Source organism: Perissodus microlepis, chromosome 5 (genome assembly GCF_051167445.1).
Source record: "Perissodus microlepis isolate ML-2025 ecotype Zambia chromosome 5, ASM5116744v1, whole genome shotgun sequence".
NCBI lineage: Eukaryota > Metazoa > Chordata > Actinopteri > Cichliformes > Cichlidae > Perissodus > Perissodus microlepis.
The window spans coordinates 27,034,569-27,059,919 of NC_140465.1; the positions used below are offsets into that span (position 1 = coordinate 27,034,569).

Sequence of the window (25,351 nt, forward strand, 5' to 3'; positions counted from 1 at the left end):
AGTGGAACAGGCGGGACATGGGAGTACAGCCAACAGGGAGCGGCTTGTCAATGTGCGTAAAGAAAGTGAAGTTGGGCAAAATTAGCAAGAATAAAAACTGAAGAAAGCTACAAATAAAAGCATGTAACTCAACTTTTTTTTTTTTTTGCTTTAGGAAAACTTTATAAAACAAAGAGAGTATATTTGAAGACCAGAATACTTCTCTATTCCACAGGCATCGTCTTACTCTCTAATACTGTGTTAAACACTGGTCAAAAACTCCACTGCCCACTCTTTCAGACACCTCCATACCACCACGGATATGGTTACTTGGATCAACTGTTGTCATCCTCTTCCTCCTTTACTAATCCTCTGTACTTCCTTATTCACCAACTGTCCTCCATCCGTCCTCCTTTATCTGTCATTTTGTCATTTTCTTCATTCATCAGTTCCTCGGTCATTATTGCGTTTGACTCTTATCAGGAGTTTTATTTTGAAGTCAGACCGGAACTGGTAATGTGGGCGGTGACTAAGTCGCCGGGGCCGGGCAGCAGCAAGGGTAGTCCGTCGGTTGTGTTGTAGTCTCCTTAAATTACTGCTTGCAGTCAGTAGTGGATCTACAGTTCTTGTATGTTGCCGTGTCGTTGTGTGTCGCTTTCTGGCCGTTGACGGGAGCGCACTTGCTGGTCTCTGGTGTAATGGAACTGGACAAAATGGACGAAAACGACTGGAAGTACCACGGAGAAGGAAACAAGAGCCTGGTGGTCTCACACGTACAGGTGAGTCAGCTAGCACAACACCAGACTAGCTTCAGGTTCTACTAAAGCCTTTTCGCCTCGTGCTTTTCGTGGGCAAAATGTGCCTCGGCTCGGGATTGTTTCTACCAGAAAGTTTGTTTGGAGAAAAATGATAAGGGCAGGCGAAATGTCACCTTGTAGGATTTTGTTTATCTTCGGTACATCGTTAGCCTGTGTTTGCTAGCTGAGCCGGCTTGCTAGCTAGCACCAGCTAGTTGTTGAGGCAGTCAATGAAAAACTGTCAAACAGCAGCGAGGCTAATGCTTACAAACTACGTATAGAAGACTGCCCGGTCACAGTGTGTGGTTGACTGATTGGCGATTGTAGTTAAAATGTAAAATCCTCGGGGTGTTCGGGAGCTAATTTAGCCGTTAGCATCTCTCCCATCTTTCCTTCCAGCAGTTGGAAGGAGAGATACGCAGAGAAGAGAGATACTTTTCTGGATTGCTGCCCGACGCAGTGTCTGCTCAGGTCACTTCCACGCAGGTTAATCCGTCCTTACTCACCTGGACAGAGTGGAGCGTTCACTGACGTGCCTTCACCCCCCTCCCCAGGGAAGTCTCCTTGAAGGCACTGACCTGATCATGTTGCCGTTGAGCAATCTGTGAAATCTTGTAAGCATGAATCAGATCGAGGATGTTGTAACCTCCTAGACAAAGCATTTACATTGAAGGCTTCCTAATAAAACCGCTGGCACTTGTTGTTCAGGTTTTTGTTTTGCAAATTTAGGGCTGGGTAGGATCGACTGTACATTATATTAGCTAAACGGGCAACCAACTTTGACAGGAGGCCACTGGGCTCAAGTAACTTTGCTATTCACCCTGCAAAAAATGTATTAAAATTATATACGCATAATACAGTTAATAAAAACATAAATAATAAAAGCAGATAAGAGAAACATTTTCTCCAGGTGCAGAATTAGATCAATGAACTCACAACATACTAGAGCAGACTGTGAGCACACAGTATCCTCAACACTTTTCCATTTGTTTTGCAACTTTTTAGCTTTAAACTAGCTGCAGAAGCTTGACATGAGAACTTCCCAAAGTCCTCCTCAGTCATGCTGGGTGGCACGATGGCTCCAGAAGCACTAAATGACTGCAAACATAATACAGTGTGAGCTCAGTTTAATTATTAACTTATTGGGGATATGGGTGTTTAAGTTATTCAGTACCAAAGTATATAAATTAATGTTAAATTTAGTATAGTAAATTAGCTGATAAATGTGTTGGCACAGACAGCTGAGGGGGCACAGTGAGTTTATTGCCCCAGACCCCTGAGGCCTGTGTGTAATGCCTAAGCTGGCGCTGGGTGCTCCACCTTATGAAATCCAGTGACTTTTCCCCCCACCATTACAGATTCTTTAAACTCAATGAAGAAATTAAAAGTTCTAAACTGAAGCTTTGTTTGGCACTTCGGATGTAAAACAAGCAAAACGTTCAAGTGAACATTTTGTGGCATTTAACCAGAAGTATTAATTTGAATATCTGTAGATGTTATCGTAGTTCTGATGATTTTCCTTTGGTGTAAATTAGATGTATAGTAGATCATTATTAGATGTATAGAAATAAATATGCAATATTTCTCAGACATGTCTTTTAATTTAAAGAGGGAAATGCTGGTTTTATTCTCAATTTTTAGATATTACCTTTGATTTCTGTTTATACCCCATTTTGCCAGAGATGTTGGTTGAAACAGGTTGGGTATGGTGGTTGTTGTCTCAAGTTTCCTGATTTGAATCTCCAGGGCAGCTGGGGCCTTTGCATGTTTTCATTTTCATGTATGTGTTTCCTCTTCTCGGTCTAGTTCCTCGTACAGTCCAAAGATATGCTTGTGTTTGTTGCCTCTCGCCCTGTGACAGCTGGGATGGGCTTCAGCCCTCCTGTGACCCTCTGTTGGATAAGCATTAAGTAATAGGATGGATGGCTGTGGGCTCAAACAAATTTGAAAGATAAATCTAAATTAGAGATGTTCACCGCATAAATATGCTTTCCACATGATGAGTTTTGCATTCCTACAGTCAAGTGTCACCAAATGGTAATTCCACAGAGAGTTGCTTAAAGAGAAATAGCAATAGACAGAAATGAGTCATATTAGGGCTGTGCGATATGACCAAAATCTCATATCCCGATATAAGAATTCTATCTTCCCATAACGATATAAATCACAAAAATGTAACATTTTCTGTAAATTCTGTGAATCTCGGGCAGCTCGTCTTGCGGGAAGTGTTTCCAGCTGCGCGTCATGTAGCTGGAGTCGAGTGTTTTAACAGATGCATGAAACGATACATTTTTAGACATAAGTTGTAAAGGCCGCCGTTTTCTTTGTGAGTATTTATTACACGGCGTGCTGCGGGGAAAAGCCTGTTCTAACGTTTGAGTCTAAGGTTTATTTTTTTTAGCACCTGGCGGCTCTTTTTTAATTCTCATCCGTAAATAATCTGCTCTTTCACGTGATTCAGTTTATTTTGTAAAGTCTCTACAGGATCTGGAGTTTTATTGTGAAAGGTTTATGTGGAGCATAAACAAGCGGACACACGATGCTGTTACCGTCGTTGTTGCTAACCACAACGCATAAAAACAGGCGCTTGTCTCTCCATAGTGTGGTTATATAAAATATAAGAGAAAGAGAGAACGTTAAGAAATTAATATATCCACTACAGTGACCATCAAAACGATGAAAAATATTGCCGTAAACAGTTTATTTTGTGACACCACAAAACAAACCATAGCGTAAAATGAAACGATAGACGTTTTTATATCGTCATCCGATATATAAGTCATATGGATAAAATCTGAGAAATATTTTGTAAAACTTTTACACCAAAACCAGATGAAGGTGCCTGTTTTTGGTTGATCCAGGAATTTAAATACTTGGCAGATCAAAGAAGTTAAACAATATCTATCCATCATGTAATATTTTAATACTTGGGCTCTGCTAGAGCAGTGTTGCATGATTCACAGTTTAAAACGGTCCTTATTTTATCTTCAGTGGAGGCCTTGGCGCAGACTCTCAGTTCATGCACTGTCTCAAAATAGTTGTTTTAGCTCCTCTCCCTTTACTCTTATTGGCTACTCCACACAAACAGAAGGGTGGAGAAACAGGATGGTGGGGCTTCTGTGCTCACAGCAAGAGCTCTGTGTCTGACATGACCGTATAAGGGATAACAGTTATTATTCACAGCTTTTTGTGCACTTTTATCTACATAGACCTTGTTATTTTGAACTCTGGCATTGAGATATAGATATAGATATATAGAGATATAGAGATATATAGAGATATAGATATATATAGAGATATTGATATAGATATATATCTATCTATGATATATAGATTAGATATATAGATATATATCTGCGTGTGTGTACACATCTATAAAAGGACATAACAAAAAGCAGAAGGCATTTAGTCATGATGGTGGTTGATGTTTGTCACATCATTTTTATGTTGAATACTCAAATATATTGCCATGATGAGTGAAAAGTTGTTATATTTTTCAAAGAAGATAAGAAAAAAAAACAAAAAAACAAAATGGTAAAACATTAGCTGGTTGTAATTTTTAAAATTGGTCTGTGGCATGGTGGTTAACACATTCACCTAATATGCAAAAACCCTTTTCTTCATGGCCTGGAGGACACACAAACCCAGCCTTAGCGAGCCACAAGCTAGTCCACTCCTAGTGCCGTTCCTGAGCTCGGAAAAATGAGAAGGTTATATAAGAAGTGCATCTGGTATAAAAACTGTGCTAGCTCATCTGCTGTAGCGAACCTTTGGGAAATAAGATTTTACAATTTGCATATCCCAAACTACCATCAGTCAGTCCCAGTCATTAATTAGATTACAGTGATGATAATAACAAAAAAGATTGTTGCCTGTAGTGGCACAGATGTATATCTCAAGAGTTTTCATCATGCTCTTTTCTTGCATGATGGCCTGCCATTGAGCATGAGTGAGTAAAATGTACTTAGGCAGGAATGACACAGCATACCCGTTTGCTTATATTGGTAAGAGGCAGACACACTTTGGATTTGCCTGAACTTCTGCAAAGAGTATTAAGTGATCTGAATTATAAACCTCATGGACACAGGAGTCCTAGTTTCTGTAATGACAGTATGGGACCAGACAAAACCAGCTGGATTTGTTCTTTGCATTTTCAGTCATGTGGACAAGTTTTAACAGGACTGAAAAACTAAGCACACCCTTACTGCTTAGAAGAAGCCATGTGCTGAAGATAAATGAATCAATTACATATGACCATATCTTTAAAAATAAATAAATAAATAAAATGTCAAGGTGCTGCAGACCCAGTCAAAGTTTGGACCAAACCTGACTGAAGTGGAAAACTAATTAACTCAAAATAAAAGCAGAAATCTACGTAGTTTTAGTCTTTTTTTATTTTTTTTAGTCTGTTAAAATCACAGCTTGCCTGATGAGGTTTTGATGGACATTGACGTATGGAGTTTTGATCTATAAGACTGTGAGGGAACTGCTGTTGTTCAGTATTATTGTCAAGCTGTGCTGATGTTTACCTCAACTAACACACAAACTGATAAAAAGTAAACTGAAAGGAGGAAACCCACTCTGGAAACTAACTAAAACTAAACTGAAAACAAGAAGTCAAATGAAATATAAAAAATTAAAGTAATCTGTAATAGGATGTGCTTTTCATGAGTTTTTGAGATAAATTTTTTTTGTGTGTGTCGGGCATGCGTCATTGTTGGAACTAAGAAAACTGAACTGAAAAGGGCCCATGTAAATCAGTGATAGTGAATTAATAATGAAGTGTGCATATGTGTAAATGGCCTGTATTTATATAGCGCTTTACTAGTCCCTAAGGACCCCAAAGCGCTTTACACATTCAGTCATTCACCCATCCACACACACATTCACACACTGGTGATGGCAAGCTACATTGTAGCCACAGCCACCCTGACCACCACCAGTAGGCAACGGGTGAAGTGTCTTGCCCAAGGACACAACGACCGAGAATGTCCAAGCCGGGGCTCGAACCGGCAACCTTCCGATTACAAGGCGAACTCCCAACTCTTGAGCCACGATCGCCCCTGTCCTTTGACTGTGGTGTAAGCGCCCCAATGATCCACACATCCAAGTCCTGCTCCCCTCTAAATATAATTCTGTTTTATTTAACTCTCTAAAAATGGAAAATGGGCCCAAAATCACTACATCTAAGTAAGGGTGGGAAATTTCTCTCCGCTAACACAACTGAGTAAATTAAGTTATGATCGTTTCACAAACTGTTCTGGGACTGTGTTTGGAAAACAAAGAGCTCAGACTTATTAGCGTGGCTTCAAAGGAGTTGGATAAAAGAAGCAGCCTTTACATGCAAAGCTACATCCTTTTATTCAAAGCAGTTCTAACATTAGATGTTTTTTACACGTGAACTACGAGGCCAGTTGCTTTTATTAATTTCTTTCCCATGTGTAGCACACAGCAGGTGCATTTGCACTACTGAAAAGGCTCTATGTGGTTTAAGCGCTGGTAATGTGTGGGTAGAGTGTGCAGGGAGTGAACATGTGGGTGTCGTGGGCAATTTCTAGAAAAAGTTCAGGGTGGTGTTACAACGTGTGAAAAGTCTTAATAACATTGCATCTGTGGACATTTAACTTTAAAAAAAAAATATTTGACCCTGGTTATTGAATTACTTCATTAAAAATATAATATTTAATTAATAATAAACATTAAATGTTGATTATTTTATATATTGTTTTTATTATTATTTAGTTTGTACAACATTCACAGTGCAGTAAAATGCATTGTCTGCTCTGTAACTTTTTTTTTTTTGTGAGCATGTTGATGATCAGAACTAAAGTCTCTGTGTTTTCTGTCAGTGCGCTAAGGCGTGTGAATGGGCTTCACTGACTGAGTGTTTGAATGTTTTTGTGCACAGTAACACAAGTCTGAACTTGCACTCCGATGCAGATATTTGGATGCCTACTGCAGTCTTTAGCATTAATTATACCACTCGTGTGTTTTGTTCCCAAACACACCCTGGACTTGATGTTCTTAAGGACTCTTGTGACTTGCACTGCACTGACTGGGTTCAGTATTTCAGATGTGTGTCCAGATGTGTCCTTTTTTGTCTTCTTTCCAAAAATTAGCTTAATTGATGCTTTTGATGTCTTTTGCAGCATCCCAGAGTTCTGCGCCTACTCAAGTATCCAGCAGAGGACTCTGAAAACCCTCCACAGGTAATGAGTCTGTTCGCTGAAGGGGTGGAGGGCCTGAGCCTACACTTGTTGAGTTTATTTCCTTCCCCTTGCATTAAGAGAAAGAATGTAGGCTATACCTTTCACAGAGCTTCCATTGCATACAGTGAGGGATTTATTTAGTCTTTAACTATTGAACATAAGTGCATTTATGTTAGTGCAACAGCTAAAATGTTGGTAAATCCTAACAATCTACTGGTTCTTGACTTTATGCATGCCCTTTAAAGCTGTACTAACTTGTTCAGTCTGGTTTGTATGTGTAAAATGTCTCATCAGCATCTCCTTGAGTCTTCGTCATTCCTTCTTTGCAACAGTGTCATCTTTGACTGACGAGTGCAAACACCAAGTGGAAAATAGTTGGAGACAAACAAGCGTCTCTGCAAACACTGTCGCATGAATCTCCACTGTAATGTCAAACTAGCAGACAGAAATACCCCCCTCCCACCATTGAGTTGATGATGGATCAGTGCAGCCATTTCTGGGAAATCAATATATAAAAAAAGTTGGCATGGATCACAATCTACTGCTGATAATTTTGAGCTTTGTTAATTCCTGAAACTGATTTGAGGGAGGGCAATGGATGAGATTTGGGTCTGTTGTCTTCAGTTTAAGGAGTTCAGCACTGATTGGCACACTGTTTTAAGCACTTAGTATGTTATATCTGCTGTCAGAGAACTTACAACCTGAAGCAATGAAAACAGTTTACTGTTATCAGCACGGCTTTTTGCACATCGGGCTTAACTTGACTCAGCTCTACTTAAACCGCATGCGGTGAACAGTTCACCTCAAGTTGTTGTTGTTGTTGTGTGTGTTTTTTTTTTTTTTTTTTTTTTTTTTTAAAGCAGAAATAGTATTTCACATTTTCTGCTTTTCTTGGGGTTCTTGTCTGAAAAATATCAAACTAACCAGTGTCTGGTTTTTTGTTTTTTTTTTTTAAATTATTTATTTATTTTTTTCTATGTCAGCTCACGAAGCTGGTCATGAGCTGACAGCTGATGGACAGAGAGTAAATGAGGCTGTTCGCACCTGTTGGCTGACTGAAGTCTGCCTCACAGCCTTCATTTACATGGAGATTGTAGTTATTTACATCTTTGTCAGATTGAAGATTCAAATGCAAACCAAAGTGTGGCCCCGCACCCACGCCCAAAATTCTAATTTCTTTCATTCCATCAGATAGAATGTCAGGACTGACTGTTTCGTCTAAGTCATGAGTCATACCACAGACGTTAAATAGGGTTCAAAAAGTAAAACAAATGGTACAAGCAACTTAAGCTTGCTAATAAACAGAATGGTGTTCATTTTTTAAGGTGCTACCATATGAGCGTGCCCTGTCACAGTTAGATCCACCCCTTGCTCACCACAACCTGGATAACACTTCCCGATTTACCACAATTCTGAAAAACTAGTTCATGCATTTATTTTTAGTATGGTGGGTTTCTGCTAACTGAACCATTTAGCTTTTAGGAAAAAAACTGTATGAAAACATGTAGGTATATGGGTGTTAAAATCCCAGAGATTCCAGTACTGGTTGGTGGAGTTAAGGTTTCACATTACTGCTGGTTCTGGAGTTAATTTCTTTTTCTTTTTTTAATCACAGACTTGCTTTATTTTAGAAACTTCCTCTTTCATATGCATGAGCTCAAAGCTGATTAACCAGCTGGTAATTTAACAAAATTTATTTTCTTTTAAATCTTGCATCCTGTTCCTGTTGGCAGATGATTTTTCTGCACAGACTTCTCCATTTCATGCTGCACCTTCAGTCAGTGTTTATCATGGGTGTGGCTGGTTTTGTAGAGAGTTCTACCTTTAATCCTCTCTACAAAGCTCACACTTCCCAGCTGTTTGTGTAAGTTGGAGGAAAATGCATCACTGAACAGCAGCACATCTGTTTGACTAACAGATTCATTATAATCATATCTGATTCCGTGACACTCGAAGCGATTAAATATCTCTTCTTTGCTGTTAAAATTTGGCTTTAACTAACATGATATTACCTGATGGTTTGTGTGTGTGTTTACCTGCCTGTCTTTGTGTGTGTTTGTCCCCCAGACAGCAGAGCAGGCTTACAGGCAGATCCAGAACATTGTTGACTTTAGCTCCAACGTGATGAGCAGCCTGCTTGGGGAGAAGTTTATCCACAGCGGGGTAAGATGGGGTCGAGTCTTTTACTTTCAGGAACACTGGACTCATTTAGCTTTGCATCCCTGAGGATGGCTAAGGACCTGGATCACAGAGGGTTTCAGGATCAGTGGATGTCCTCGTTAAAATATGTTGCCTTTTTCCTTTTACTTGTAATAAACTTTAGAGGGGAACATCCAGTATGGCTGTGGTGCCGCTTGTCTTCATCTGCTGGCTCAATGTTAGAGCATCCCCTCTGTGATCCAGGCCCTTGTGATTCATTATATATATCCTATAAGTTATAGCACTGGTTTGCTTGCCCGTGTTTGTAAATTGGAGTGTGTTAATGAAAATGTGAATGCATTGTTATTCCTGAACGACTCTTTGAAAATCACGACCATCCCTAGACCCGTGTCAGGTGCTCTACCAGAATTATTTATCTTGAGATGTTTGGAGTGTGCTGCGGGTGTCAGGTGATGTTGTAGTGATTACCATTTTACGCTTGTGGAGACATTACTAATTAATGAGACTTGATCCATCTTTTGTTCAGGGGAGAGACCAAAGCACGGCTCGCATCTGTGTTTGTGAAGTCACTTTAGCCAATCATGAGAGCGGCAATTTCAGTTATTAGTGGCCTTTAATACTTCCTAAATATAAAGTGATGCAACACTGTAAAGAAGTAGATGTCTCATTTATAGCAATGACATATCTTTGCTAAAGCAACTGTGACTCCTAAAGACAAGACTATCAGAACATTCAGAAATCATGAGATAACAATTTTCCAAACAGAAACGATGCCTAAGGTTGCTTTATTTATTTTTAAGTGGACTGTTTCTCCCGTTTGATCTATTCTGAGCTGCATCATAAATCAGATATTCCGAAAAACAATGAGTCACAGTGTTGAGGTCTGGAGGGCTTATACCACATGAGCATCATTCCCCGGTCAGATGATGCTTAACTTTACATGTAAAAGCGGAATTTGTCCTTCTTACATTTATAGTAGTGTCCAAATTCATGCCGTTCCTCACATGTGATGGTTATTAAAGCAGTGTTTTGTATGATTCTTCAGTTGTGTATTATAGGAAGGATTTTTATTAGGGTGTTTATGTAAATGTTCGACTTTGACTTTGTGACACCAGCCTGCTCTGCATGCTATCGCTTCCATGATGAACTTAAGATAAGCACGCTGCATGGAGTTAGCGGTGCTTTACATAGATGTAGCAGCAGCTTAACAGATGCTTTATTTTCCATACAGGAAGTGGTTAAACTGCCTCTCGAGTTTGTGCGACAGTTATCAATCAAAGTCCAACATCAACGTCCAGGTGAGACTGAAATGCTTATCGCTTGTTTCGACTTGTGATATTTCTGTAACGGCACAATGAGCTGCAGTCAGATTAAACAAACGCTCTGTCTTTCTGTGTGCGTCAGCGTGGCGCTGTGATAAGGTGATGGACATCTACAGTGGGTGTGCGCTCTGTCTGCCCAACCTGACGTCTCCAGCCCTCCACCAGCCGACACACACTCCCCCACTCTGCATCGAGATCAAGGTAAACACACACACACACACTTGTGATAGTCTAAGCTAACTTTGTCCCTTTGTACATGGTCAGGGGTTTTCCTTCAAACAATAAAGGTCACACATCAAAGACTTTTTGTCCTTTACCGCAAAAGAAAATCAAGGATTGTTATCGAAACTTGTATTGAAATTTTTTTTAGATATTTTGTTTATTACACGTCCAGGAATAACAGGGCAACACACAGACTTTTGTTAAGTAACTCACATTCATTGTTGTAACTAATGCCCCTCCAGATATTTCTTCCTGAAAACAATAAAGTTAATTAGATTTGGCTTGTTGTTAATTTCAGTTGAAGCTCAGTAATAAAAGTGATGTTCAGCCATAGAAATAGAAATCTCGTGGCCAGGACCTACACCACTGTCACACACACAGTGATCGGACTAAAGTCACATGAAGGTGAGTATGAGAGTGTGTGTGTGTCTCACTCAGCTGATGTTTTGTGTTTTCAGCCTAAATGCGGTTTCCTGCCATCCCCCAAACATGTCAGCAAAGACATCAAGACCAAAGTGTGTCGCTACTGCATGCACCAACACTACAAGGTAAGTACAAAGACACAGCACAGCTACAGAACAGCATGATGGGAAATCAGGCATATTTTAATGGATGTTTATGGGCTGAAATCAGAAGTATAAGAATCTAATGCCCTCTTTACTAAACATTACCGTGTTTTGTCCACCTCAGCCTGTCGTTCTTTATTACAGCCCACGAGGCTCTTCACTCCATAATGAGTCAGTGTTGTAGTGGCATTAGACTCAGGACTTTTCCTCCCGTCATGCAAACACAATGAAATTGCAGCTATGCTAACCTCATAATGGGTGTGACACTGAAAAACATTTAAAATGATAAGACATTTTAAAATACTGGAGGATAATTGTTATAAAATAATAACTAATGAGGGTGCAAGTGCATCAGCAGCCGTACACTATTGCACAGAACGTGTCAAATAACAGCACAAACTATAACATGTATGTGTGTTGCATATAAAAGTGCACATATGGTTGTAGCTGCTCGTACAGGCGACTCTGGGTTTGTAAAACAGAAAATGTTGTGTTGCTGTTATTTCTCCTCTCTGGTTCAGACAGCACTGACTTATTAAATTCAAGTCCCTAAAAAACCTACTGACTGCACAAAGTTGGATGTCCTATTTCCTTAAATGAAAACCAGTATTCAATTTAAAAAAACTAAAGTGGGCTGGATCTGTGTGAGTATCAGGTTAGCTCAGCCTGAGTTTAGGTGAAGTCAGGAAGTCAGGAAATAAAACAAAAAAATACTGCACCCTGAGTTATTGTTTTAAATAATTGTGATCATTGCCAAAATCGATCAGTTCTATGAGACGATTGTGTGTATAAGTAATTCCTGTGAGCCGAACGCTCAGGTAGCTCATCCTAAAAAGGTAAACCTGCCTGAGCAGGTTTTTTGTGTTCAGTTAACTTGTTCATGTCACGTTTTGTCAAACTTCCCGTTGGATAAGTGAAGCTTTGATGCCTTCAGAACAGTGTGTGTGTGTAGTATTTTCATGTGTGTGCGTGGCTCCACTTATAAATAAAGCGACTGTGTGCAGATCCTCAAACGACCTTTTTCATCCATCTGATTTGTGTCTGTAGCTGCAGTGAAGTAATCAGCTGAAGGCAGTAACTTGTTTAAAAAAAAAAAAAAAAAAAAACACTGAAAATGTGAGCCTTTGTTAGATGATCACATGATCAAACAGAGGGAGTAAAGAATGAAAGCTGCTCCAAATAAAGGTCTGTTATCTTCTGCTGTTCAAATGCACAAAAGCCCTGATTGATCGTGGCCTGGATGGGCACACCTAAAGTCTAATGCTTGTTTTGTGCTCGAGCTGGGGAAGAGGATTGCAGATGGTGCTTGTTGTCGATGGAGGAAGTGTACAGAATATCCTGTCCAAACAGTCTGTGGGTCACTGTTACTTGTGCTGCTGTCGGTCTGTCAGGCAACCGCAGAGAAGACAAAGTTATAACCTACGAAGAGCTGAAGTGAAACGGAGTGTTTTAAAAATGGACAGTGTCTACTGCAGCCACAGTCGGCCACACGTGTCTCCGCTCTGAAGAGGTCAAAACTCCAGCAGCTCACAAGCTGGAATGCGTCACTCAGCCATTAAAGGTTTTCTGCATCCTCTGAAGTGCTGCTGGAGTTTTTCACCTGATCACAGTTTATTTTCCCCCCTGTGCATTTTTGAAGTGGGTCACGTTGTGCAAGAAACCTCTGTCCTGTTTCAGCATAGAGTGATGCCATATAGATAAAGGTAGCGCACACTGAGGTCTACAGATACTGAGAAAAGCAAGTTTTAAAATAGATTTTTAGTTTTCTTAGAATTAAAATGCGAGCTCACTTTGAAGTATAGAGTAACTCGGTCCTTTTAAGCTCTATAAAACTGTTCAGTTTTCTCTTTGGGGTCAGTTATTGATTATGAAGATTTCAGTCCTGTTTCTCACTTGTGACTAATGATTTTGTATTCTGTTCTTTGTTTGGCGGTCAATCAGTCTGTTGTTCACTTACAAAGGCCCATTATTCCAAGCTTCCCCATATCACTTTCAAAGTGTTACTACTGAAGCACATGGATACAGGAAGTGCCATGAGGTGCTGGGGAACGGGTTTCTGGTAGTCTACATCTTTCTAAAAGGCAAACAATAGAAATTAAGTCTGTCCCTCCTCTCAGTGGTTACCAGCAGCCAGCAAGATACTGAAGAAAACAGATGATCGCTGAATGTTGCCACTCAGCACTGACATGATGTATTCATGCTCTTTTACAGTTGTACGACCCGTCACAGTCTTTGTAACGGTTAACCTGCTTCCTTTTACCTCCGGTCTACAAGACGAGAAGGAATTTTATCTATCCCAGGTCCCATCCCCTCTCCCAAAGTTGGGCCTTTCTGGATCATTAGATTCTTGAAATGAGTCTCTGCTCTAAATTGCTAAATGGCGAGAGACCTGTTTTTAAAGCAGGGGTGTCAATCACGCCGTCTTAGAAGAGAAACGGAACCGGAGAACCGGCAGAACAAAGAACGGTGGCAGTTCATATTGCACACTTCAGAACAAATTTACAAAGACCACCATTAAAGAGCATCCTTCAAATGACAAAACAGCAAAAAAAAAAAAAAAAACGAACAAAACCGCTCACTAACTTTTAAAACACATGTTAATAAAAATCTGAAGGTTGATCTCTTCAAAAGTTTAGGACTAGATTTAGTCTAGCCCCATGAAAACCCGCACCTAACAGATGTTTGCTGTTTCTGTGTTGCTTCTCTCTGTTTGACATTTCTCCACTCTTCTGTGTCTGCAGGTGGCCAACGGGAAGTGGAAGAGACGCAGTTTTTACTGTCCACTCGACCTGTTCTCAGGGTGAGACTCTGCAGCGTTTAAGACACAGCTGCCTTTAGTGTCATTTACCATTCATGAAATGTTTTCTGCAAACATTGCAGTAACACAAAGTGAAGGAAAAATACTTTGGTTATCTCACAGTTGAAGTGGAATAATGCATTCACTGTGCAGCCAGTCCTGTTTGTGAGGTGTTTGTTGAAGTGTGTTATCTGTGCTGCTCATGTTGTGGTCTGGAGCAGCTGGTTAGGGAAACCTGCACCTGCAAGTGTGGGGAAACGTCCTTCAGCACAACCATGGCACAGACTCTGTGTGAAAGGGTGGCTGAATAACACTGCGGCACTCCTGATTGGATGCTCGCGTCCCCACTTTGTTTAATATTCCTGACGTGATGGATGGAAAACATCTGGCCACAGCTACGAAGACTTTATCAGGCCCTTTATCAGAAATTCGTGTGCTATGAAGTGAAGGGTGAACACATGGACTGATATTTTGATGAGTTGAAATGTGGGCCCGTGACTAGGGATGGGTATTGATAAGATTTTCACGATTCCGATTCCAGTTTCGATTCTGTTTAACGATTCGATTCTTTATCGATTCTTTTTTTTAAAAAAAAGGAGAACACTGAGGTCGATTAGCTTAGAACTTTGTTTTATATCTTCTCTTTGAACAAGATAGAAATTTAGGAGTAACATGGCCTTACAAACCCAACAGTGAGATCTTAAGAGATCCAGCCTATGGCTCTTCCATGGGGTGTCACAGGGTCCCCAGGAAAAAAAAATAGTAAATGTAAAATAATAAAATAAATATTCTTCTGTAGCAATAACAAAGTATAACATAAATTATTCTGTAGCAATTACACAAGAATATCCAGTAATGTCCCTGCCTACAATTAAACACATTCACCTACCGAAAATCGGGGCATCTGCTGTGGCAAATGGGTGCAAGCCTTTGACCACAAACTTAGTCACTGCTCGGTGACATTCGTCTATCCTGGCCTGAAAGGAGACGCTACCGGTAAACTGAAGCGAGAACTGCCAGCATCTGAGCCAGCCAGACTCTGTCTCTCTCATCATGGTCACCTAAATGCACAGTAATGGCAGGTTTTGTGATAAGGCAGATCGCGCTAACATAATATGCACTGTTAGTTGATTATTTACCTGCCGCATTAACGGGAGAGGACGTACAAACGTTACCGCTGCTGCTGGGTTGAGATTCACGAGTCCGGAGCGGAATTAAAAACACGACATTCATTTCAGGTCATAGCGTGTTTTGTGAGCAAATGCTTTTGCATATTCGTAGTGTTTCCTCCCTTAAATGAAACATCTACTTTGCAAGTATTGCAAGTTGCCCTGTTGTCATCCGTTCTCGTAAAGTATAACCAAACTTTTGAGCATTTGAGCCGCCATGTTTCCTGCCAGGTAAATGACGCTCCGCAACGTGGTGACGTCATTCGGGGCGACTGGAATCGATAAGGGAATCGTTTGCAAAAATGGCAAACAATTCCAAGGAATTGAAACAGTGGGAACCGGTTCTCAACAAGAACCGGTTTTCGATACCCATCCCTACCCGTGACAGCTGATGATGCCGGCTTTGCACGATGATGGCTTTGCACGATGATTGCTTTGGATGGAAAATTCTTTGTGTTGATCTGTTTACTGTGTGATGAAGTGTCTAAACATTAGTCACACACATGGGCCTGACATTTAGGCGTACACGTGGTTTTCCTCTCACATTTTTCTACATCTCTGACCTGATGCCAAACCTACTGATTTTCCTTAATGTGGGTATGGGAGGGTAAAAAAGCTAAAACCATGGGAGTAGCCTCCTAATTTGTTGTACAGTAAAAACAAATGAAGATAAAGAAACGTTCAACTGAATTGCTTGAACAAAAAGCGACATTAACAGTGATTGAGTCATTTTTGTGATTAAAATCATCATTACTTGTCGGGGACAAAAAAAAAAATTAATTGTAGTGAAAAAGTTGTAAATAAGGGAGAAGCTGCTTCTTCCCTGCGAGGCTTCCAAACAGGCCGACTTGTTGAATCTTTTTCTACTTGTGCAGTCGTGAACTTCAACATTTAGCGTGCTAAGTGAGGCCTGTGGAGTCTAAGATTAGCTCTCGGGTGTTCTGCACACTCTGACCTTACGGTGACTTTGCTGGGATATCCACTCTTGGAAGATTGTGGATTGTAACAGGAGCCTGAATGCTCCAGACCAGGAAAGTGATGAAACCTCTGCTTTTATGGAGGTGCCCACACTTGCCTCTATCAGGTCGCCTAATAAAGTTGTTGTGCCCCCTCACCTGAATTCTGCTCATACACCTAAACTATAAGTTGCACTAATTCATGCAGTTTGTTAATAAGAAACTTAAATGGCCATGTTACTGATAAGTTATTGCAGAGTAAGCTCAGTTTACTTACTCGGTTCACAGATGTTTATCGTGGTAACCAGCACCACTGTGCAGGTCAGACTTTGGGAAGTACTCCTAGTGTCTCTTTGAAACTAAAGAAGCCTGTCATCAGGCGAGTGGCTGGTTTTAAAACAAGGTCTACTCGAAAACAGCAAAAAAAAGGTCACTGATTCACTTCACAGAAAAAATGTCTGCTGCTGGAAGACAAATGTTTTTGAACATTTATAACTGTGGCTACGCTTCTCTGATTGTTCTATGTGTGGGTGTGACTATGGATAACGTGAGAGAGCAAGTGTGTTTTTATTAATTAATTAAATGGAATAGTGAACCGACTTGAGCTAACCCAACCCCAACACTTCAGCGTCTTCCTAACCTGCAGACGTTTATTTTCCGTACTGCAGATCCAGCTCTTGAGAATAAAGCTTCTATTTCTGTGTTGTTGTTGTTTTGTTTGTTTTAGGAACAGACAGAGAATGCATTTTGCCATCAAACACCTGATAGAAGAACCTCAGAACAACTTCAAAGTATTCAAGGTGAGTTCAGTCACACTCATACATGTTTAACTTGAAGTCTTTGTTTTTATGCGGCCTTGTTTTTACTACTAGGAATTTCACCTTGGAACTATTTCAACATAAATAATATCCTGTTTTCTAAATATTTATGCTGGCTGTGATAACCCTAAATGCACAAGCATCGCTGGTTAAAACTTTGGCCCTGCGTTTTCATGAACTCATCCTCAAAATGTCTGAAATAAAGAAAACCAGACACTCAGTATCAGGTCTGTGTCATCTGAGGTCACTTAAGCAGCCACAGTAAAGTGTGTGTGTGTGTGTGTGTGTGTGTGTGTGTGTGTTTTTCAGGGCGGTCAGTGTATTTACAGCAGTAAGGAAGGCAGCGACGAGTCGCCGGACATGAACTCTCTGCTGCATCATCTCAGACCTTACTTCCTACATGCAAACAATCGAATGAACAGTCACGTGACCTGCAAAGCAGTCCTGAACGACTTCATTCAGGTAAAAGCACACCTGAATAAATCTGTTGCAGTCTTACACTGGGACTATTCATTACATACAGACTAACAGGATAGTATGCAGGAATTCATAAAGTTCAGCATGAACAGAACTGAAACTTTTTACCTTTTAAAGGGGGATTTAATTTAAAAGGGTGTGCTGTTGTGCGTGTGCCTTAAAAAACTAACTTTATTTTTCAGCAGTATGGAGATTTATTGTGTATGAGCATTTTTCTTTTTAATGTACAGTACACACAGTTTATAAATCCCATCCTTGAGATTTTAAAATGCTGACCCCCCCCCACCCGTTGTCTGCAGGTCCTGGTGAATGCCCTGCTGAGCAGTGGAGGAGGAGATGGCGGTGTGGTGGCGGACAGACAAGCGGAGGGGCGGAGTTTCTGTGAGGCGAGCATCTTCAACAAAGAGAGGATTCGCCATGGTCAGGACCTTTCTTTTCTTTTGGGGTGCAGATGGGTTCACTGATCCTAAGTAGTCCAACGTTATCAGCACTAGTTTATTAGTTTTCATCCACAGAGCTGGAGCAGTCCCACCATTTCCGTGTTAATCACATGCCTGATTTTTATTTTATTTTTTAATTATTATTATTATTATTATTAATTATTATTTTTTTTTAAAATTCTGGTTCTGCTTTGGTTTGCGTCTCATTCCTTTCACAAACTTGTGGCCTTGCTAGCAGTGCAGCCTGTTGTGTTTTAATTTAGCTACACTCCGAGGATGCAATTTAATACTTCAGTGAGGAAAATTTTCACCAGATCGAGTTTTGTAGTTACTGCAAACAGCTGTCAGCTGCAGTTCGAGTCCTTACAGAAGACTAACTTATAGCAGCTTGGAATTGAAGCCATGTTTTTACTGCCCACTCCTCTTGATCTGCTCCCCAAATCTGCGTTGTGTGTGTGTGTGTTCTGTCACATTAGAGTATAAATTATTAATTATTTTTTTTCCAGATTAAAAATTTCAGTTCTTTTCTCGTGGTTTCCTCCTCCATGTTTGTCTCTGCAGGCTGACATTTGCATTAACCAACATTAGCAAATATTCAAAATTAGTCATTTTGATATCAGTTCAGCCCCTACATTACTCATCAAAAGACAAATAACTATTTATCAAAAATAACAAAATTAAATTACTGGCACTTTTAGTATTGCAGCTGGTGTAATACGGTGTTACAAGATTGTGCAGCTGTGACGGCCTCCTTCAGAAACCTTTGGACTGAAAGCAGTGATTGTTTTCTCGGCACAAACATTTGAATGTGATTATGTAAATGTGCAAAACAGAAAAACCTGACTCATGCTTGTTGTTTTTTTTTTTTTTTTTTTAATGCTGTGACTTAAAATTTTATAAACCCTGATATTAGACCTGATGAGAACAGACTGTGACCTTCCTCCTATGAACACGTCTGTGTTTCCAGGTTCTCGGGGTTTACCCAGCGACAGTGTTTTGTTCAGGATCCTTCAGACGCAAATGTTGGACACATTGGACATCGAAGGACTTTATCCTCTTTACCGCCAGGTGGAGCAACACCTGCAGGACTTTCCCAAAGAGAGGTAACCCCCTGTTATTTAAGGAAAATTTAAACTGGAAAAAATAAACTTTGGTTGCCTGGTCTCTTACATCACTTCCTGTTTATGCCAGGACTCGTCTTCAGATAGAAGGACCGTACAACGAAGCGTTCTTGGAGAAGCTGCAGAAATGTCCGGCAGAGGACGACGGCTCTGTGGAGTACGCTGTTGCAAAGGTCAGAGCCCTGGAGACAAGTGTCGGTGCACTGTTTGCATCAGTTTCACATTAAAACAACAACAGCCACCAAAATGCTTTACTGAAAGTGAAACACAGAAGTAGAAAGGACCAGAGAGCAGAAACGTGATATACAACCTAATCTTGCCAGACCATCAGGCGGAGACGGGACCACTACAAGCTCGAACAGCCACACTTACAGCTGATATACAGTCACGCATGTCTTTGCACGGTGAGAGGAAAACTCAGGCAGATGTATCTGCGACGACTCTGAGCTCAAAGGTGTCTGAAACAAGTCGTTCTGTGTACTCAAGGTGTTGTTTTGACCTTTTGGAAGTAGAAGTTGTCTCAGTAATGTCAGCTTTGCTTCTATACCTCCTACTGTGCGTGTACAAAGTGACACTGCATTACAGCTCCATTAATCACTCAGTGCAGAGTACCATCACTATCATTGTCTCTGGCTTCTCCCACCAGAGCACTGCAAAAATGTCATGATAAACGACAGTATGGAAATACACTTACCTACATGTTTGCTGAGTAAAATGAGGAGACGTGCATGCCAACACCACGTTCACTATAGTTTTTCCCACAGTTTAGTTTTAAATATTCGTTATTGTAATATTGGAGTATGAACTAGACTTTAGAGATAAAATAACCGAAACAAATAATGAATTCAATTCAATTCAATTTTATTTATATAGCGCCAAATCACAACAAAAGTCGCCTCAAGGCGCTTCATAGATACAGAGAAAAACCCAACAATCATATGACCCCCTATGAGCAAGCACTTTGGCGACAGTGGGAAGGAAAAACTCCCTTTTAACAGGAAGAAACCTCCGGCAGAACCAGGCTCAGGGAGGGGCGGCCATCTGCTGCAACCGGTTGGGGTGAGAGAAGGAAGACAGGATAAAAGACATGCTGTGGAAGAGAGACAGAGGTTAATAACAGATATGATTCAATGCAGAGAGGTCTATTAATACATAGTGAGTGAGAAAGGTGACTGGAAAGGAAAAACTCAATGCATCATGGGAATCCCCCGGCAGCCTACGTCTATTGCAGCATAACTAAGGGAGGATTCAGGGTCACCTGGTCCAGCCCTAACTATATGCTTTAGCAAAAAGGAAAGTTTTAAGCCTAATCTTAAAAGTAGAGATAGTTTCTGTCTCCCGAATCCAAACTGGAAGCTGGTTCCACAGAAGAGGGGAGGGGCCTGAAAACTGAAGGCTCTGCCTCCCATTCTACTTTTAAATACTCTAGGAACAACAAGTAGGCCTGCAGAGCGAGAGCGAAGTGCTCTAATAGGGTGATATGGTACTACAAGGTCATTAAGATAAGATGGGGCCTGATTATTTAATGTAGCGGGCGTGTCCCTGGTTTTAGTCGTTAAGTTTTATAAAGCGTGTCATCACATGAATGTGGTTACTGAGACATGACAGCGATTCAGCTGTGAAGAGCTTTTCCCAGCACAAAACTGGATGCTGGGGATTGAGTTCATACTTTTGTGTGATTAGTTTCACTTTCATTGAAGACGGTGAATCTGTGTTACCTGACTTAACAAAAGTCCTGCCTACATAACGATATTCTAACAGTTCTACCTGCTGTGTTTCTATTGTAGGTGCACCAGTACCGTGTGGCCATGACAGCCAAGGACTGCTCCATCATGGTCGCCCTGGTGCCCAGCAGTGAGGAGGAAGAGGACAATGAAAGGTGAGAATTCAGCTGTGCAAGTAGAAAAATCTTTTCTGTAGGTGAAACATTGACGCTTGGATTGAGAGTTTCCTCATCAGTGAGTTTGAAAACATGTTAAACATGTGAAAAGATTAAAAAAAAAAAACCAACAACAAACAGCTGGAGGAAATGTGCATTTGTTGGCACTAGGAATGCATAAAGTGTCTTTTATAAGAATCGCTGATGGCTCTGTTTATTTGAGGATGTTCATGTGCACAGATTCACATAAGGGTTTAGTTGTAGTACTTTATCTATGAATAATAACCAATGACAGCTTTAATTAGACTGTTCATTTAGTAATGAACAAAAAAAGAAAATTGACACTTGAATGCATCGTTGAGTTTTTGGCACAGAGAGGTCTGGAGTAGGAAGCTCCTTCACAGGTTTGTCCTTTGATTTACAGATGTGAAAATAAAATACTGAGAAAGATCAACACTACTGTGTATTGGAGAGTCCAGCAGGTGGCGCCATCAGCTTGTCTTTCTGTTTCTAATCCTCCTCCTCCTTGTCTCCTCCAGTCTTTCCAGTCAGAGGCAGCTCAGGGACTTCAGACCTCCTGCTTTCTCCTATTCAGCCTCCATCCTGGATTTGGACCCGAAGCCGTTTGACAGCATCCCCCGCCAGCTGCGCCTGGACCAGAAAATCGTCACCTGTTATCTGAGGACTGGCGGTGCCTTGCCAAAGGGCCCTGTGAGAGAGAAGGAGGACTGCACGCTGCTCTTCCACCCCATGTGAGCGCCCAGTCTGAGTCCTGAAGAGGAGGATAACTGCGGCCCTGATGCCTCTGATGAAGAGGAGACGCAGCGTTGGTGGGATTTTAACCACCCTCAGCGCAGAGCTGCAGCTCCTCACCGCACTTCTGTTGCTGCTCTGCACGAGGTCACCTCTGAATAACCAGATATTTGAGTGACTTCCAGGTGTTTGTGTTACTGATACGAGAGCATTTGTATCGCCCCCGTCGGGAGGTGAATTCAAACATCTGTCATGCTTTATTAGAGCTTCTCCTGCTTTAATAAAGCGTATGGTGACAGTTAAGAATTAACCTCCAGATTGCCGCATGTGGCAGTGCTGCAGAAGACAGAGAAGAGGGGAAGTGATGGAGAAGCAGGTTGTTGGGCTGATGTCAGTTCATGAATGTGGGCGTGGCTGTCCTCTGATGTTGAGAGAGAGGAGGTGAGGGGAGGATCTCTGCTTTGCTTTGGTGTAATGTCACTGGTCTGAGGTTTGATTCTGAGCAGGCTTTGCTTCTGTGCTGAAAGAGGTGGCGTGGTGTTTGGTCATAAGCAAAACGCTGCCTCCCTGTTTGTCCCAAACCCTAATTGGTTTGATCTGCTAAATATGTGAAAGGTCAAGCCGCAACACAAACCTTTCAAAGTGGATACAAGCAAAAAGCTGTGTTCATGTCACTCTGGAGCCACTTTCATTTTCAAATTGTTATTTGGCTTCATAAAAATGCACCCACAAGAGTATGTGTGCTAATTTTGGTACATGTTTCCTCTTGTGAAAGTTTAACTAGATTTATCAGAGAGGTGATCTCTTGCATTTCTGCCTCCACTCCAGTAATGTTGTTGATGCTCACAGTCGGCCTTTTATACAGGATAAGAGGAGTAAAACAAAGGTCTGGATGGTACTGTTTGATTAAAAATAATATCGTGTCTGAGAAAATGGAAAAAAGTTAGCAAAACTGATTCAATCTACAGTCTGATGTGACTGTCAGCAACACTGAGCTTCATGATGTACTCTGGTAAAGTGACCCTTTGAGGTACAGCGGGGCCTTTATCAGAGATGAAAGCACATTACTGCTGCATTTCACTCATTCTAACATTCAAACTAATTGTTGCTCTGTAGAAATACAGAAACCTCGAACTTCAGCGTCCTCGTAACGTGGACTCAAGACTCTTCTGTCATCGGATGGAGACGCTGATGCATGATCATCACGCGTGTGATCATACACAGAGCATGTCTTTCATTCAGTCTGAGTGCTGCGATTTAACTGAGCTGAAAGCTGAATTTATGAGTTGAGTCATTCACTATAGCAATGGTGTGATCATAAAGAGAAAGTAAACAATGATTACTTTTCCTTTGCTGAAGCAAGTCTTGCTTCTCAGTAATACCTCTGAACACATAGTCATGCATGTGTACAGTCACCAGTCTGTTGCTTTTCCAGCTTTACACCAAAATAAGCTTTAACATGCTAAAAACTATATTTCTATATTACCACCACCTTTAATTCTGCCATACTCAGTTTCAGGATTCTATGAGTGGCATGTTTCCCTCTTTAAAGTCTGTAGTTTGAGTGAAATTCAGGAAAAATCAAAGACTTGACAAACATTTAAGTCTGTCCACCCAGGAAAGCATGCACTGTGCATTTAATTAGGATATTGATATCATGCCATGCAGGTATTGATCCAATACCTGAGTTCAGTAAAGAGACACTCAGAATCAGTCATTTATCTGTGATAAATAAAATGACAAATACATCTATAACTATAGATTTACCACAGGACCAGGACAGAACCTCATTAATATAAAGAAAATTTGCTGGCATGAAATACCTTCATGTTGTGAAGTGCAGAGCACTTCCTGTCAATGTCAGCTCTTTGTTTTTGACTAGAAATGCAGCTGGTGTGCAGAAATGTTACCTGAACTTTACTAATAAATAAAATATTATTAGTTTCCATTATAATGAAGTAAACCGGCATCCACAAACTAGTGCCCAGTCATTGAACCCCTGCTGTTAGTGATGTTTCCAAGGCGTTGCATGTTACTCTGCAGCATAGATTTAATTCAAGTCTGCAAATGAAGCTCAGTGTGGCCTCTGCTGCACAGAGGGGGTGTTCAGGGTTTTAATGTGAAGCAGGGGAAAGTTGCAAAGGCTGCTGGGTAATAATAATAATTATAATAAAAATTCCTCTTCTGACAAGCTGAGCTTCATGCTGCTGCTGGTTTTTGTGCCATAAGTGGCTTCTTGTTGTCTGTGTGTGCATCCATGTGCCTAAATGTTCTGGTAGGACTGGAAGCTGAGGGGGGGGTGCATGTGAGTAAACTGTTACAGGCTGCGTTCAAGCGGCGGCGATCCATGGACGCAGCCATGAACTCTCAGTACCTCAAACTCCTGAAGAAGCTCGACAGTGTCATGTGACGTTTGAGTAATGTGTTCAGGAGCGCTGCAGGTTTTCCAGCAGTGCCAACAGGCTTCAGATAAACTGGTAACACTTGACTTCACTTCCTGCTTCCACTCTCCACCTTCAGATGCCTCCATCAGCCAGTCTGAAAATGAATCACACTAAGAGTCCTCCACACTCCATTCCTCCTCATCGCCTATCAGAAATTCTGTTAAATCCAAACACTAAGCTGGATTCAATCAAAGTCCGGCTCCCTTTGACACACACCTGGATTTTTGGGAGGAGGAGAAGTTGAAGGTTGGAGAGTGGACAGCAGTGAACTGAACCAACCACTGATCGTTTTAAATGTTGCAATGAAGACGCCTCAGGCAGGCAGGGCAGCGGAGCGCGGTGAGATCGAGGAGTGTCCGGACACCTACACATGTATACCTCTTCCATTGATGCAGAGCAGGTTCTGCATCTCCACAGGATCGAGAACTGAATGTCAGGCAGATCTTTCTAGTAGACCTGAGCCGATTAATTTGGGCTTCCATCTAATGCAGAAGAAAAGATAATCGGGAATAAACTGTTACCCTCTGCATTCATTTTCACTACAAAGTTCTCATTTTTCACTCTTTAGTTCAGCTCGAGTGTGAAGTGGTTGGAGACACTTGGCACCAGTAATGATTCCACTCACATGAAGGTTAAATTAATTGGGATCACAACTGTTGACCAAACTAATCAAGACCCGACTACATGTGCCTGTCTGATGACTTTCTCGCCCCTCTAGCAGCCACTGATGTTTGTTTTAAGATCGAGCTTCAGTGCTGCGTCTGTGAATAAGCGTTAACAGACAGCAGTTTGTCTACAAACTTTCAGCTTTTCATAACTGCCCAATTTTTATTTTTGTTGTAAGATTTAAAGAAGAAAACTAACACTATAACCACTGAACGAGGTTGCATTTATCGATGGCCTCGGTGTAAAGTAAAAATCATACTTTTCAGTCTGTAAACAACCTTCTAACCGTGTCCAGACCGCTTTGTCTCACCCGTGAGCCACAGCCCTGCTGCTGTCTGAGCGTTGGCCTGCAGAAATATCACAGCACTGTGATACCGACAGACTTGTAATAACTGTGTAAATAGCTGAGAGAAGACAAACTATCAGAAATACAAAAGGTGACACTGCTGTCTGGCATTTTGTATTTAAATTATTTATTTTTGTAGATTTTGACCCGTGAGCTCTGCTGTTACAGTCGTGCTCTTTCTATTGAAATAAAGATTTCTAAGAGACTAAACTCTTGCTGTCCTTCATTTC

General features: G+C 41.0%; 1 protein-coding gene across 1 annotated transcript; it reads left to right on the forward strand.

The window, feature by feature from the left end:
• Positions 1-486: 486 nt before the first annotated feature.
• ippk (inositol 1,3,4,5,6-pentakisphosphate 2-kinase) lies at positions 487-25,331 on the forward strand. Its single transcript, XM_084929111.1, has 14 exons — positions 487-758; positions 6,926-6,985; positions 9,053-9,148; positions 10,377-10,443; positions 10,550-10,668; positions 11,148-11,237; positions 13,997-14,055; positions 16,905-16,977; positions 17,305-17,457; positions 17,772-17,892; positions 18,880-19,015; positions 19,104-19,206; positions 20,821-20,912; positions 21,452-25,331. The coding sequence occupies exons 1-14, from the start codon at positions 678-680 to the stop codon at positions 21,666-21,668; spliced, it is 1,467 nt and encodes a 488-aa protein (XP_084785237.1). The 5' UTR covers positions 487-677; the 3' UTR covers positions 21,669-25,331.
• Positions 25,332-25,351: the final 20 nt, after the last annotated feature.

Excerpts from the sequence above, each read along its gene's own strand:
- ippk (XM_084929111.1), top strand. The coding sequence starts at position 678 with ATGGAACTGGACAAAATGGACGAAAACGACTGGAAGTACCACGGAGAA. Across the intron at positions 11,238-13,996 it reads GCATGCACCAACACTACAAG|GTGGCCAACGGGAAGTGGAA; the intron begins GTAAGTACAAAG and ends CTGTGTCTGCAG. Across the intron at positions 16,978-17,304 it reads ACAACTTCAAAGTATTCAAG|GGCGGTCAGTGTATTTACAG; the intron begins GTGAGTTCAGTC and ends TGTGTTTTTCAG.